Raw genomic sequence first — 16,509 nt, forward strand, 5'->3', positions numbered from 1 at the left:
TGATTGGCTAGTTTTGACAGCCAGCCTCACCTCTGATCGAGCGAGATCAGCCTATCACAGGTTTGGCTCCGCCTGTCAATCAGGCGGGGGGGCCAGACTGGAAAGAAAAGTTTTCGGAGGAAAGTTTTGCAACAATGAGAAGTCGGAAAGGGAAAGGTGGACAGCGGGGGGAGGAAAATTTCACCAGGTCTGACAGCAAGAATGTGTCCGAGGCTCCCTCCGCTCCAGCCGGCCTGTCCTTGCTGTGGACTTCCCTTCTGCTGCTGGTGGCCGGCTGTGGTGTTGGCGGCTGGTACATTCAGCAACAACTCCAAACCATTAACAGCCTGGATCAAACCATTCAAATCCTGCAGGAGAAACTGTCTCAGTTCGAAAAGATCCAGGCGCAAGTGCGTGAGCTGAACCAGAAGGTATGCACTTACCTTAAGCTGACAACACAACCCCCTTACCTCCTTTAATCTTACAATCGATTGTCAAGTTTGCGGGAGGGGGATTATTCCTGGGGAAATGATGTGTGGGGAGGAAAGGGTTACGAGAGACAATGAACAGGAAAGTGTCCCTATGTGTGTGCGTGTGTCATAACTTGTAATTTCGGTGAAAGTTTTAATTTCTGGGATTTCCAAGCTTCCAATTTCAAGTCTCTATATCAGATTGTCATTTCCAATTAATGCTGGATATGATTACACTTTTTTCTTTATGTAATTCACGTAGGATTTGAGAACTGTGGTACTCTATTGATGCACCATGTAACTTTAATTGGTTTAGAGTTTGACGGAATTTTCACATCTTTCCCCGGTCAGTGTACTATTTAGATGAAGTGATTTGCACCCAATAAAATATTGTTGCATGGTGGCACAGTGGTTGGCACTGCTGCTTCACAGTGCCAGGGACCTGGGTTCAATTCTGGTCTCGGGTCACTGTCTTGTGGAGTTTGCATGTTCTCCCCGTGTCTGTGTGGTTTCCTCCCACAATCCAAAAATGTGCGGATTAGGTTGATAGGCCATGCTAAATTAACCCTAGTGTTGGGATTAGCAGGGTAAATATGTAGGGCTATGGGAATAGAGCCTGGGTGGGATTGTGGTCAGTACAGACCCGATGGGCTAAATGCCCTCCTTCTGCACTGTAGGGATTCTATGAAACTCTCATGTTCCACTAGTGGCCAAGCTCTTTAGTTTCCCCTCCACACACCCCCATCCTACCATAAACATTAAGTATATTAAAATCTTTATCTGGGCAATAATTTTGGTAAACACAAGTTTAATGCTGATTTAAGTTTAGATTATTGAAGATAAGTTTAAAGTTTCTATCTGAGTAATCGTTTCACCTTTGATCCAACTTGGAGACTGACTGAGCTGCATTTCTCAATTTCATTTTGTGAATGTGACTCCAAAGCTGTTTGTTGCACTTGGGTCAATTTAGATTAAATCAGACACCCTGATGCAAATAAACTTAGGACTGCCTGCCCTCAGAAATCATTCATCAGATTGCCTTGACCATTCTATTGATAAGGATTAGAACCATTGTGATGAGCCTTTAAACATTTTAACGTTTCATTCAATCTTGATTCATTATATTAAACAAATGCAGATTTCTTTTATGTAGCTTGCATCTCATAATAGCATTGATCATTCTTCCATCTTCAAAGTCACCAATGTAGTTAACACACAAATACAGTGCTTTCAGGTTATGAATACAGTTTTGTTTTAATATTCATTGACCTAGCAAGCTGTTGTTTTGAGACAAGCTTTTAATTTTGTTCCGGAAAGAGGAAATGAGGCTTGTTTTTGCTAATGACAAAGTCTTCAGTCATTCCTTTGCTTCCACACCTATCAACAATTTGTGTCCATTATCATAATGGAAAAGCATAAAAATTACAAATGTGTTGTTCATCCACAACATTTTGTGCTGTTTATTTTCCTGTCTAGATCTTCTTGGAAGTGAGTTTAAAGTTGGCAAAAAATATAAGAGAAAAAAGAGAGAATTAGGTTCAAGTGTTTAGTTGTCAAAGACAACGTCTTATTAGTGCATTGGGTGGCATGGTGGCACAGTGGTTAGCACTGCTGCCCTACAGTGCCAGGGACCTGGATTCGATTCCCAGCTTGAGTTACTTTCTGTGCGGAGTCTGCACGCTCTCCCCATTCTGCATGGGTTTCCTCCAGATGCTCTGGTTTCTTCTCAGTCCGAAAGACATGCTGGTTAGGTGCATTAGCCATGCTAAATTCTCCCTCCATGTACTTGAACAGGTGCTGGAGTGTGGCGGCAAGGGGATTTTCACAGTAACTTCATGTGTTAATGTAAGCCTACTTGTGACACTGATTAAACTTAATGTAATACAACATTCTAAGGTACTTCACAGGAATATTATATGACTGTTATATTTTGTTTCGTAATGAGACATTAGCACAGAGGACCAAAACCTTGGTTGAAGAGATATCCTTTAAGAAGTGTCATAAGGAGGAAAGTGAGATGGAGATTAGGGGAGTGAATTCCAGAGCCTAGGGTTTAAGCAACTGAAGTTGAAGTGGTCTGAATTGGAGGAATGCAGGCATCTCAGATGGTTGTACAGCTGTAGGAGATTACAGAGATTGTGTCTGGATTTTACGAGGGGAGGGTGCCATATTGCTCGCTGCCCAGTTACAAAAGTAAGCAACAACAAACTGCCCCCAGCTTAAAGAAGCAGGGAGTGGGACTTTCTCCCTTCAGTACAAGTAAGTCTTGCGTGCGAGATGCCGCAGAACCTGGCCAACAGCTCTAACAGTCCCGGCAGCACTAGAATTTAGGAGTGGTTCGTGCTGAGATTGCAAGCAGTTGCAAGATGAAAAGAGCAATGGATCCTTGAGGACATAGATTCGGGTAAGTGACTTTAGACAACACAGGATTGGGAACCCTAAGAAGAGTAATAACACAAGAGTCGACTGTAAAGGTACAGAGCTTCATTGCGTAAAGCAAAACCACATACAGGTCTGATGCGCGTTATCACACACGAGGCTTGAGATGCTCAAGGAAATAAAGGCTTTTATTTACTGTTACAACGAAGCTACCATGTATAGTACACGATCCCAGACTGAGGGGTCCCAGACAGAGCAGTGACCTTTATACCTCTCCCAGGAGGCGGAGCCCGACTGGGATGTACCGTAATAACTATCATACAGGTGTAACAGCCCAACCCTAACCCCAACAGCAACAAGTAGAACCACCCATCCCTAACCCCAACAGCAACATATATACATACTCGTAGTACTGGCCAGACCCTGGCTCAGTACTACCTAGTGGGAACCAACGATGGTTCACCACAAGGTCTCAAACGGGACATTACAATAATGGACCCGCTCAGGGGCATGCTTTATAAACAGCTCGGGATACAAATTCTGTCGAGTAAGGTAATTTTCGGTCATCCAGGAACTTGTATTCTATGTACCCTACTGGAAAGTAGATCAGGGATTCCTCATGCCAGTCCAGAGGGTTATCACAGGCAGGATGGAGAGTTATTGAGGGGTGGGTTTTAGAGACCAGATGTGAGGGGCTATCATCATAGGACACCCTCCAACAACCCAGACTGTTGTATTACATTAAGTTCACCTGCCTGACCACACCATGGTCAGTTGGATTGCTAAGAAGCTCAATTGCTCACTAATGTTTTTTAATTGGCAGACGGGCTTCTGATTTTGGCACCCACCTACCCTTCATAGGAAATAATTGTGTTGAAGTCAGATTCACAATCTGACGACAACCTCGCCAGACTTTACATCTGCACAGGATGGCAGAAGACCCAATTTGCAAATGTAAAAGCTCCCAGCCAAGAAGGGGTGAGGCCATAGAAAAAATTGAAAACAGAGTAGCCTACTGATACGGAAATGCATTGAAAATGTCGAAGTATTCAGTATACAGTTAATCTAAGTAGAAATGTGGTAGGTTGAAAGTAGGAACGATTCAAACTTTAAAAAGAAAAGCAAGCACTTACCTCATATCTTTTTGCTTTTATTTCAGTTGTTGATCACAGAAGAATATGAACAAAGGTTGCTGAATCTTGAGGTTGCTCAGTCTGAATCTGAACGTAAAATGGATAAGACAGTAGTAGCCGTGGCACAGATTCAATCCTCTGACCTGGATAATAAGTTGGCTACGCTTCAATCGCAAATGGGCAAAAGCCTGAGTGAGCTCAGAAAGAACATGCTAACAAAGACTGACTTGCAGCACGTGGAGGAGACAGTTGAGCTTCTTAGAGGGACTGAGCAGCAAGTTGCAAGTGTGAAGTCTGTGAGTTCAAAACTGGAGGAAAGTGTGAATTCGCTTTCTGCTTCTTTGTCAAGTTTAACAGGTCGAATCACAGACCTAGAAGCAGAGAGACTGAATCTTCAGGCCCTACAACAAAGTGCTGAGGACATAAGCATGGTCAAAGAGTTAATGGATCACAGTCTTCCCTCCCTCTCCAATGGAGTGGTTACATTAACAAAACAATTAAATCAGACTGCTCTGATGACTGATGCTATACAATCACAGATAACGCAGCATGGCAAGGAACTCCTGGGACTTAAAGAGACCACATCATTCCAACAAGCAGAGCACCTCTCCAATAAAGAAGAGCTGGAAAATATCAGGTTTGACCATGTTTTTGTCAGTGGGTGGGGAATTGTAATTAATTACATTGAAAGAAAAATATGATATTTAATGTGTAGCAGCCAGTAAATTACGAACAATTTATCTCCGATATGATTTGTTTGAGATTTTGTATGTTGTACATATAGTGGGTATTACCTGAATAATATCATAATGCCCTGCTGTATCCATTTCAGAAAATTGACCCATCGGTTACAAACAGAGAAGATCTCTGTGGAAGAACTCGAGAATGTTGTTCGAAGTACTTTGGCTGACGATGTTAGCCAGCTGCAAAACAGAAATAGCAAAATGGATGAAGTGATGGTTAATCTGCGGAATCACATCACTGAGGTAAACAGTTTATAAATGGTCTGGTCATTAAGTTTCAGTAAATTGCAGCTTTATTGTTTGATTAACTATAATAAAAATTGTTGAAGAACCACCTGCTTAACAGGTTGGACAAAATCCTATATGAGAATGGCACTTTGGTGCTGGACCTTTTCAGTTGGATGGTGTCCCGTCCCAGCCATGGTGAATACTTTGTGTTGCTGCAGAGCTAAGTGGCATCAATTAAAATGGGCCACCCTGGACTTTTCGTTACCTGATTCTTGAAGCATTTCTCCTAAATTGTCAGAACAGAGGCTAGAAGAACAGGTTTGTGCAGCCAATTATTGGAATACTAAATTGTATGAGGAAATGTATTACCAAAGCAACAAAAACCTAGCTGGTTTCTAGGGGACAAGGACAAAGTACTGAATCATGAGCAGAGGATTCTTCCTCCGCTATTTTCAAACTGGGGTCTGCTGAAACTTGGAAAAATAAAGGGAGCCGCATCTGGGCGATTCCGTGCTGCATTTTTACTACTGAGGGCTTTCCCCAAGGGTGGGTTGGGAATCAGGATGGCGGCCTGCCCCATGGAGATGGGAAAATAAGTAATCTAATTCAGGTCAACATCAGTTTTATCCTTGCATTGGAGCAATTTCCTAGCAACAGACCAAAGGCCACTGGAGCAAGAGACTCCGTGCTCCAAAGTTGGAGCTATGGGGATTGACAGGGATGAAATGTTGAAGTCCCATCCATCAATAGACCTGAAGAGAGTTTTCCCCTCGACCCTGATGGCTGTACTGACTTCAGGCCTCTTTAATACGTTGCTTCTGCGCAGGCATCTTGGGTGCCTCCATGAAGCTCCTTCTTCTCTCTCCTGAGATTGCCGGCCTGACATTGCTGTTGGCCTTTTGATTGGGCCTGCAACATTGGAAGCCCACATGAAGACAGCTAGCTAGGAGGCTGCCACCCAGAAGGTTGTGCCAGAGGGTATAGGTTTGGCATTGAGGTCCCAATGCCTTTTGGAAAATCCATCCCACAATGCTATGTTTACAAGATGGATTCCTACCTATGTTTGTTTAACTACCCGAGTTGATGACCGGTGTCACAAACATTGGCTGGGATTCTCCGATCTCATTTACTCGGCCACCGTCGCCAGCCAGAACAGAGAATTTAGTGAATAGCCAAAACTCCCTTTACTGCAGCAGGACCAGAGAATCCCAGCCACGGGCGAGGTCGGAGAATTCGGTCCATAGAATCTGTTCTGTAATGCTTGCAGATCTGCAATTTGGCAGTATTCGCTTGAGTGGAATACAATTGGGGGAAAACATTAGTCAAAATAAGAGAAGTTCTTGCCATCCTTTATACTTGACAAGTAATCCGGAAAATACCTTGTGACACTTCAAAATTTCGATCATCTGACTAAATGTGGAAAGCAAGTACCTCGTATTTTGATAGATTTTAAGATAGAATTATTATCTCTTCACAAGTTCTCTTTAAATTGTTTTCTAATCACTTGGGAATTGTTTGGGGATTCAGTCTCATTAATCTGGAATGTTTAGTTTGTAACTATTCAAAATCCAATTACTCTCTAGGGATTTCATAACAAACAGAATATGTTCATATCTTTTGTTACACCAAAAAGGATCGGTCTATAATATTTTAAGTTGAAACTTCTTACGACATGAAACTGGAATTTTATTTTGTTGCTTGCATGTAGATCTCAAACTGTGAGAAGCTACTGGTTTGGTTAATCAACATGATCAAATAAGTCATTCTTTTTTTAAAGCTCACCAGAATGGAAATTCACTTCCTGGGCTTTTTTGCAAGTTAATGCCAGTATGCCTCGAGGGTTGTCAGCACTATCAAGTTGTTGATATTAGGGACCATAATATCATATTCTGCGTGACAGAACCCCTTCATTCTCATGTATTGTGCTTTGCTTTTTTTAAAAAGTAGCTTGCCAAAGTTTCAGATTACTTGTTGGGTTTTGTCAGGTGGTAATAACCACAAAATGGCTCCTGGACGTAGGGGAAGGTTTTTACCCTCTCTCTGAGGGGTGTAACGTACAATTCAATGGACAGGACACGCCGCTGCCACCCCCCCCCCCCCCCCCCCTCCCCCGACACACACACACCCCAGAACCAGCCTGCTCAAACCTAGATACAACTTCACTCTTGGGACCGACAAGATCAAGGACGGGAAACCCACCCATTCAAATATTAAGCAGCCACTTTGGGGCCTTATCCTACCAGCCTCAATTTTGGGGGGCCCCCCTCACTCTGAGGGCCCCAACACTTTAGGCACTGACTGTCCTTTATTTTCAAAGAGCTTTTCAGGAAAAAAAAAACTTTTATTTTGAAGCAATCGTTTCAAGTCTGTTCTGAAACAATAATGAACCTACAGAATTAATTCAATTACATCAAGAATATTTACAGTACATTTTTGATATCTGGATCCTTCAATCTAGGACATCACACACACTTACTTACAGTTCAACTTGCGAATTGTCCATCGCTATCAGTTTTGTTGTTTTAAATCAATACAATTTTATTCTATTATGTTTTGTATTCACACCGACATGCCTGCAGCTCTTGAGTTGAATTATTTCACTTGGAATGAAAGTTACCAAAGTCCCAGAGCACGACTGGCTGCTCTCCCCTTTTATTTTGAAAGGGACAGAGCTGACCATAGAAATCATAGAAACCCTACAGTGCAGAAGGAGGCCATTCGGCCCATCGAGTCTGCACCGACCACAATCCCACCCAGGCCCTACCCCCACATATTTTACCCGCTAATCCCTCTAACCTACGCATCCCAGGACTCTAAGGGGCAATTTTTTTAACCTAGCCAATCAACCTAACCCGCACATCTTTGGACTGTGGGAGGAAACCAGAGCACCCGGAGGAAACCCGCGCAGACATGAGGAGAATGTGCAAACTCCACACAGACAGTGACCCGAGCCGGGAATCGAACCCGGGACCCTGGAGCTGTGAAGCAGCAGTGCTAACCACTGTGCTACCGTGCCGCCCTTGTGATGGTTTAACCTGAGGATTACCACACCTTGGGTGTTGGCAAGGTTGAGAAGGTGGGGCTTCATGAATAACCTCAGCTGGTACGGGAATTGAACCCGCATTGTTGGCGTTGCTCTGTTTCACAAACCAGCCAACTGAGCTAATGGGAAATGCTTAAATGGTACATTCCCACTGCATTTAGGTAACTTGGGAGGATTTGAAATTCATAGGCCTGGGCAAGTCTATTCAATGCTGGAGTTCTGTCTTCCATCTGCTGGATGTCAGGCATTCCAACCTTCTGACTAAGTGTCTTTGAAAGGGTCTGTGGGTTTTACAGGGTGGTCATCACTCAGAGTGATGGGTAGTCTTCAGGGGAATGCTGGACATGTCACTCTGGGGGCTGCCGGGCCCTGGAATCATAGGCCAAAAGAGAAAATGCTGGAAAATCTCAGCAGGTCTGGTAGCATCTGTAAGGAGAGAAAAGGGCTGATGTTTCGAGTCCTGGAATCATAGGGCTGAGCTGCTCTTGGCCTGCTTGGCTCTTGCCTGTCCACTTTTTGGTAACCTGTGAGTTCAGCTGTTCAGTCCCAGGGACTATGGGAAGGCTGAGGTCTGAAGGTGTTTTAAGAGGCTTGGGCCTCTTTGAGGATTCCGGTTCAGGTGATAGTTTAAATTTAGCGTTCTAGCTTCTGTTTATTAGGTGCTTTGGGTTGATACGGCAACAGGTGCGCAGTTGGCTCCGAAACCTGGGCCAGCCTTTCTGGGCTGGGCTGGGATGATATGAAAATGGCCCTCTGACAGTTGCCTCTTTTGCATCCAAATTTCGAGGGGGCTAGCCTGGTTAGCCCCAGCCCAAAGATGTGCAAGTTAGGTGGATTGTCCATGCTAAATTGCCCCTTAATGTCCAAAGATGTGTAGGTTAAGTGGATTAACCATAGTAAATGCATGGGGTTGAGACGATAGGGCGGGGGAGAGATTGCTCTTTCGGAAAGCCAGTGCTGACCCGATGGGCTGAATAGCCTCTTTCTGCACTGCAAGGATTCTGTGTTCCTGGAACACCAAATTGTTAGAGAGCAAGGCCAACAGAAAGTTGAAATAGATTTGAAAAAACTTAATACAAAATATAATACAATTTTATTCTATTTATTTAAAACAACAAACTGATAGCAATGGATAATTTACAAGTTGAACTGTGTGTGATGTCCTTGATTGAAGGATCCAGATTATATCAAAAATGTACTGTAAATGTTCTTGATGTAACTGAATTTTGTGAATACTAAAATGAAAATTACATTCACTGTAATATTTGCTATTCAATAAAACCTGGCACTGTGCTATGCACTTGGAATTAAATCTGTTGGTTACTATAATCCGGCATTATGTAGGTTTGGTAGCCATTGGGATAATTTGATTGACTGCAATGCACATTGTTAACCAATGGGCAATATAAGAACATAACTGCAAAGCTATTTTTTGTGTGTTCTCCCAATAATATGTTATAAACATTACAGTAAACTGTGTTCAAACTGCAAGTTTACAATTCACTGAAAATCCTTTTGTGGATTTTTGCTGACTTGTACACACTATAAAAATCATGCTAATGACATCTCTGTCTGTGTGTGCACCTTTCGGCTATTTTCCTGCCTGGATTGAAGTGCCTCCCAAGGTATATGCAAATGTCTCCGATCCAAATATATCTGTGTAGGCCTGAGTAACATTGTCCATTCAAGTCCAAGCCAACCATAATCTGGACTGTCACTTCTTTAATTTTCATGAGAATAACGCAAGTTGGATTTCCATTAACATGATAGATTACAAGGTACTGGAGAGTTTAACATACTGAAATCTTTCCTGATTGTGCATGGGTTTTAAAACCCTCTAGACAGTCACATAAGTATAAGTTTGTAGTAATTGTGTTGAAACTTTGATGGCACTTCTTCTCTACACTGTTATAGTGTTACTCAAATAGAAATTTGACTGGCGATGGAATATTTAAAAATTTGTCTTCCGAACTAAATAGCAGTAGCAGAAAGCAAATTCAAACAATAAAACCTGAATGGCAAAACTTAAAGAGAAAAAAAAGTGAACAAACATGTAGAACTGATATCGATAATGATCAAGTTTAAAAAACCAATTATATCACAATCTCAACACAACTCATGCTCATAAGTTCTAGTTAACTTTGGAATAAATCTGAAATATATCTTAAATTTGATCAGGAATGCTATCATAAATGGGAAAGTAGAAAACCGGATGGTACAGTGGGTTAGATCCTGGCCTTTGATCTTTGGGACCTGTTGTCCTAACTTTTCTTTGGTTTTCCATTTTTCAACCAGCTTTGGCAGCTCTTGTTCCACTTGTCCATGTGTGGATAGAAGATCATTAAAAACGGAATATTTGTAAACTCATGGAAGATTGAGATTGTAATTTTAGTTTTCCTCCTACCTACCATATACGCCCTGTTAAGTGGCACAGTGGTTAGCACTGCTGCCTCACTGTGCCAGGGATCTGGGTTCGATTCTGGTTTGAGTCACTGTCTATGTGGAACATAGAGAACATAGAACAGTACAGCACAGAACAGGCCCTTCGGCCCACGATGTTGTGCCGAGCTTTATCTGAAACCAAGATCAAGCTATCCCACTCCCTATCATCCTGGTGTGCTCCATGAGCCTATCCAATAACCGCTTAAATGTTCCTAAAGTGTCTGACGCCACTATCACTGCAGGCAGTCCATTCCACACCCCAACCACTCTCTGCGTAAAGAACCCAGCTCTGATATCCTTCCTATATCTCCCACCATGAACCCTATAGTTATGCCCCCTTGTAATAGCTCCATCCACCCGAGGAAATAGTCTTTGAACGTTCACTCTATCTATCCCCTTCATCATTTTATAAACCTCTATTAAGTCTCCCCTCAGCCTCCTCCGCTCCAGAGAGAACAGCCCTAGCTCCCTCAACCTTTCCTCATAAGATCTACCCTCCGAACCAGGCAGCATCCTGGTAAATCTCCTCTGCACTCTTTCCAGCGCTTCCACATCCTTCTTATAGTGAGGTGACCAGAACTGCACACACTATTCCAAATGTGGTCTCACCAAGGTCCTGTACAGTTGCAGCTTTAATAAAAGCTAACACACTATATGCCTTCTTCACAGCTCTATCCACTTGAGTGGCAACCTTTAGAGATCTGTGGATATGGACCCCAAGATCTCTCTGTTCCTCCACAGTCTTCAGAACCCTACCTTTGACCCTGTAATCCACATTTAAATTAGTCCTACCAAAATGAATCACCTCACATTTATCAGGGTTAAACTCCATTTGCCATTTTTCAGCCCAGCTTTGCATCCTATCTATGTCTCTTTGCAGCCTACAACAGCCCTCCACCTCATCCACTACTCCACCAATCTAAGTGTCATCAGCAAATTTACTGATCCACCCTTCAGCCCCCTCCTCTAAGTCATTAATAAAAATCACAAAGAGCAGAGGACCAAGCACTGATCCCTGTGGCACTCCGCTAGCAACCTGCCTCCAGTCTGAAAATTTTCCATCCACCACCACCCTCTGTCTTCGATCAGATAGCCAGTTACCTATCCAATCGGCCAACCTTCCCTCTATCCCACACCTCCTTACTTTCATCATAAGCCGACCATGGGGGACCTTATCAAATGCCTTACTAAAATCCATGTATATGACATCAACTGCCCTACCTTCATCAACACACTTAGTTACCTCCTCAAAAAATTCTATCAAATTTGTGAGGCACGACTTGCCCTTCACGGATCCGTGCTGACTATCCCGGATTAATCCACAACTTTCTAAATGGTCATAAATCCCATCCCTAAGGACCTTTTCCAACCACCGAAGTAAGATTAACCGGTCTATAATTACCAGGGTCATTTCTATTCCCTTTCTTAAACAGAGGAACAACAATCGCCACTCTCCAGTCCTCTGGCACCATCCCAGTGGACAGTGAGGACCCAAAGATCAAAGCCAAAGGCTCTGCAATCTCATCCCTTGCCTCCCAAAGAATCCTAGGATATATTTCATCAGGCCCAGGGGACTTATCGACCTTCAGTTTATTCAAAACTGCCAGTACATCCTCCCTCCGAACATCTATTTCCTCCAGCCTATTAGCCTGTGACACCTTCTCTTCCTCAAAAACATGGCCCCTCTCCTTGGTGAACACTGAAGAAAAGTATTCATTCATCACCGCGCCTATCTCTACTGACTCCATACACCAGTTCCCACTACTGTCCTTGACCGGCCCTAACCTCACCCGGGTCATTCTTTTATTCCTCACATAAGAGTAAAAAGCCTTGGGGTTTTCCTTGATCCGACCCGCCAAGGACTTCTCATGTCCCCTCCTCGCTCTCCTAAGCCCCTTTTTCAGCTCATTCCTTGCTAACTTGTAACCATCAATTGAGCCATCTGAACCTTGTTTCCTCATCCCTACATAAGCTTCCCTCTTCCTTTTCACAAGACATTCCACCTCTTTCGTGAACCATGGTTCCCTCACTCGGCCATTTCCTCCCTGCCTGACAGGGACATACCTATCAAGGACACCCAGTATTTGTTCCTTGAAAAAGTTGCACTTTTCATTAGTTCCCATCTTACGCCCCCTAATTCTTGCCCAATCGCATCATAATTACCTCCTCCCCCCCCCCCCCCCCCCCCCCCCAATTGTAAACCTTGCCCTGCCGTACGGCCCTATCCCTCTCTATTGCAATAACCAAAGACACCGAATTGTGGTCACTATCTCCAAAGTGCTCTCCCACAACCAAATCTAACACTCGGCCCGGTTCACTTCCCAGTACCAAATCCAATGTGGCCTCACCTCTTGTCGGCCTATCCACATATTGTGTCAGGAAACCCTCCTGCACACACTGCACAAAAACTGCCCCATCCAAACTATTTGACCTACAAAGATTCCAATCAATATTTGACATGACAACTACCCTGTGACCCCCACACATGTCCATAATCTGCTTAGCAATTTCTTCCTCCCCATCTCTATTACTATTTGGGGGCCTATAGTAAACTCCTAACAACGTGACCGCTCCTTTCCTATTTCTACCTTCAGCCCATATTACCTCAGTGTGCAGATCCCCCTCGAAGTGCCTTTCCGCAGCCGTTAAACTATCCTTGATTAACAATGCCACTCCTCCACCTCTTTTACCAGCTTCCCTACACTTAGTGAAACATCTATACCCCGGAATGTCCAACAACCATTCCTGTCCTTGTTCTAGCCACGTCTCCGTAATGGCCACAACATCGTAGTCCCAAGTACCAATCCATGCCCCAAGTTCATCTACCTTGTTCCGGATGCTCCTTGCATTGAAGTAGACACACTTCAACCCACCTTCCTGTCTACCGGTACCCACCCTTGACCTTGATACCTTCCCCAATACCTCACCACCCTCAACACTGACTTCTGGACTACAACTCCTTTTCCCACTCCCCTGAAAAATTAGTTTAAACCCCCCTGAAGAGCCGTATCAAATTTCCCTCCCAGGATATTGGTGCCCCTCTGGTTCAGGTGCACCCCGTCCTGTTTGTACAGGTCCCACCTTCCCCAGAATGTGTTCCAATTATCCACGTATCTGAAACCCTCCCTCCTACACCATCCCTGCAACCACATGTTTAACTGCACTCTCTCCCTGTTCCTCAACTCGCTATCACGTGGCACCGGTAACGTACCAGAGATGACCACATGTTTTGTCTTGGCTCTCAGCTTCCAGCCCAGCTCCCGAAATTCCTGTTTTAAATCCCCGTCCCTTCTCTGACCTATGTCGTTGGTACCAATGTGCACCACGACTTGTGACTGTTTCCCCTCCCCCTTAAGAATCCGGAAAACACGGTCCGAGACGTCATGGACCCTGGCATCCGGTAGGCAACATACCATCCTCGAGTCTCTTTTGCTGCCACAGAACCTCCTATCTATCCCTCTAACTAACGAGTCCCCAATAACTATTGCCCTCCCGCTCTCCTGCTTACCCTCCCAAGCCACAGAGATGGACACAGTGCTGGAGATCCTCTCACTGCGGCTCACCACTGGTATGTCGTCCCCCTCAACCGTATCCAAAGCGGAATACTTGTTGCTAAGGGGAACGACCACAGGGGATCCCTGCACTGACTGCTTCCTCCCAGCCCCTCTCACCGTCACCCATCTATTTTCATTCCTCGGAGTAACTGTATCCCTAAAGCTTCTGTCTATGGCCGCCTCTGCCTCCCTAATGATCCTACGTTCATCCAGCTCCAGTTCCCTAACACGGTTTTGGAGGAGCTGCTGCACTTCCCACAGGTGTAATCAGCAGGGACACTGACGTCGTCCCTCACCTCAAACATAGTGCAAGAGTCTGCACATTCTCCCCGTGTCTGTGTGGGTTTCCTCCAGATGCTCTGGTTTCCTCCCACAGTCCAAAGATGTGTGGGTTAGGTGGATTGACCATGCTAAAATTGCCTTTAGTGTCGGGGACTAGCTAGGGTTAATGCATGGGGTTATGGGGATAGGGCCTGGGTGGGATTGTGGTCAGTGCAGATTTGATGGGCCTAATGGCCTCCTTCTGCACTGTAGGAAATTCTAGGATTCTAAAGATCCACACACACATGTAAATATGTAATAGCATATCACACAAAATGATTGAGGATCATAGAGTCAGCAGAAAAAAAATGTCACATGAGGCTGATTATCGCTTGAGCTTCATATAAATAAGTTGCACTACTGACATTGCAATTCTTTTCTGACATGTAGGTTGAAGATAAGGGGAATAAGCAAATTAAACAGCTAACCAATGTCATGGATGAAACATTCCAAATTGTGCAAAAAGGTTTGGGGAAGATTGAAACCAAGTTGAAGAACACTGTTGAACAGTGTAAGTATTGGCACACCAGAGAACTAAGAATTATTACCAGTCATAAATATTTCACTGGTGCTTGTTTCAAGATGTCTTTTTCATTGCTCATTTTCTCCGTGTCTGCAGAAGCATCATCCAGACTTGGTTCTGTGGGTCCACTATTCAGGTGTGAGCCTTAATCTGACTGTTGATTAGCCATTCGACATAAAACAAATTAACCCTTGAGCCCAACATTCATACACATAATCACCTAGAGGGATCAGTGGAGAGTGATCAGGAGAGGAAATCCTGTGTTTTTCTATCTTCTTCTGCCCTCGCCTCCCCAAGCCTTAACTCTGAAGTGCGGAAGTCAATTGTGGCAACCCAGCCACTGTACTGTCTGGAATAATTCAGCACTGCACAAATTGAGGACTTAGCCGGTCTGTGGGCCTCAGATACTCCTTGTATATACAACTCGACCATTGGGATGGAATGGATCATTTTATTCAGGCAATCTGTGGTAGTCTATGCATCCTTACCGCTAACATAAAATGGGAATTTTTATTTTGATTGTAATGAATGCATGACCTGGATTAAATTTAATTTTAGGATCGTTGGTAGCAAATGTGAGTCTTGTGCCATCAAGGGAGGGTGGGGGGGCAGGGGGTAGGGGTGGGAGATACTTGTGTGGCTGAAAATAACACTCAGCATTGTTGCTCATCTTCCTTTAAACAGGTCTTTCAGGAGAAGTAAGAACTTTCTGTGAAACTTCAGAGAACTGTGCTTGGCCACACATTCGAGAAGTTAACTTTCCTCATCGCATATTGAAGGATCCAGTGATTGTGCTGAGCTTGGCTGAAATCAGTTCCGTTGATTCAATTGGAGTAACAGTAAAAACTGTTGATGTTATGGACTCTGGCTTTAAGATCCAAATTAATAACGTTGGTAGTTATAAGCTAGCAACTGTGAGAGTAAATTGGATGGCATGTGCATAGTTGTAGTAGCTTGAAAAATCTGCGAATAGAGCCCATTTGTTGCAACCGTACAAGGAACAAATAGAGGTGGAAACCTAGCGACAACCACTGTTTTCGGAGACGAATAATCAGTAGGAAGACTCTAACACCGAAACAATGAACCTGTTTTTGGCAAGACTGATTGAATGACTAAATTAATTTTTGACATGACTGTTATGACATTCTACCGTTGCAAATGTCTGTCTGTCGCGCTCTCTCTCTCTCAACCTTTTCGTACCCTGATGGTGCATAAGTCGGACTTTCATCTGTTTCTGTTGCTAATTATTCCTGGAACAGGTTGCTAGTCTGTCACTGGGGGTTTATAGCTTGAGGGACAATGCAGCCAAACACATTAAGGGGTAACTTCGCACAGCCAATTCACCTAACCTATACGTCTTAGGACTGTGGGAGGAAACCAGAGCACTGATGAAAACCCACACAGACACTGGGCGAAGTTGCAAACTCCACACAACAGACCCCAGGCCGGAATCAAACCCAGGTCTCTGGAATTGTGAGGTAGCAGTGCTAACCACTGTTCCGCCGAGCTGCCTGATCCTTGCAAATGTGCCTAATGTAAATATATTTCCAGCAGAATATTGGGTGAGCGCCACGTTTGAGATAGCCAAATTCTCACTTGAGAAAATGACAATTTTAAAACGAGTACATGCGGCTAGATGGGTGGAAGAACCACACTATACTATGGGTTCATGTTTGAGTGCATAAGCCAAAGGA

At 44.0% G+C, this 16,509-nt stretch overlaps 1 protein-coding gene across 1 annotated transcript; it reads left to right on the plus strand.

Moving 5' to 3' along the window:
- Window positions 1–44: 44 nt before the first annotated feature.
- LOC144479277 (uncharacterized) lies at window positions 45–15,962 on the plus strand. Its single transcript, XM_078197953.1, has 5 exons — window positions 45–410; window positions 3,988–4,598; window positions 4,794–4,947; window positions 14,683–14,803; window positions 15,500–15,962. The coding sequence occupies exons 1-5, from the start codon at window positions 135–137 to the stop codon at window positions 15,757–15,759; spliced, it is 1,422 nt and encodes a 473-aa protein (XP_078054079.1). The 5' UTR covers window positions 45–134; the 3' UTR covers window positions 15,760–15,962.
- Window positions 15,963–16,509: the final 547 nt, after the last annotated feature.

The sequence above is a fragment of the Mustelus asterias genome, chromosome 25, assembly GCF_964213995.1.
Source record: "Mustelus asterias chromosome 25, sMusAst1.hap1.1, whole genome shotgun sequence".
Classification (NCBI taxonomy): domain Eukaryota; kingdom Metazoa; phylum Chordata; class Chondrichthyes; order Carcharhiniformes; family Triakidae; genus Mustelus; species Mustelus asterias.

Coding starts and splice junctions, on each gene's coding strand:
- LOC144479277 (XM_078197953.1), top strand. CDS start 135: ATGAGAAGTCGGAAAGGGAAAGGTGGACAGCGGGGGGAGGAAAATTTC. Junction 411..3,987: donor TGCGTGAGCTGAACCAGAAG/GTATGCACTTAC, acceptor CTTTTATTTCAG/TTGTTGATCACAGAAGAATA. Junction 4,948..14,682: donor TGCGGAATCACATCACTGAG/GTAAACAGTTTA, acceptor TCTGACATGTAG/GTTGAAGATAAGGGGAATAA.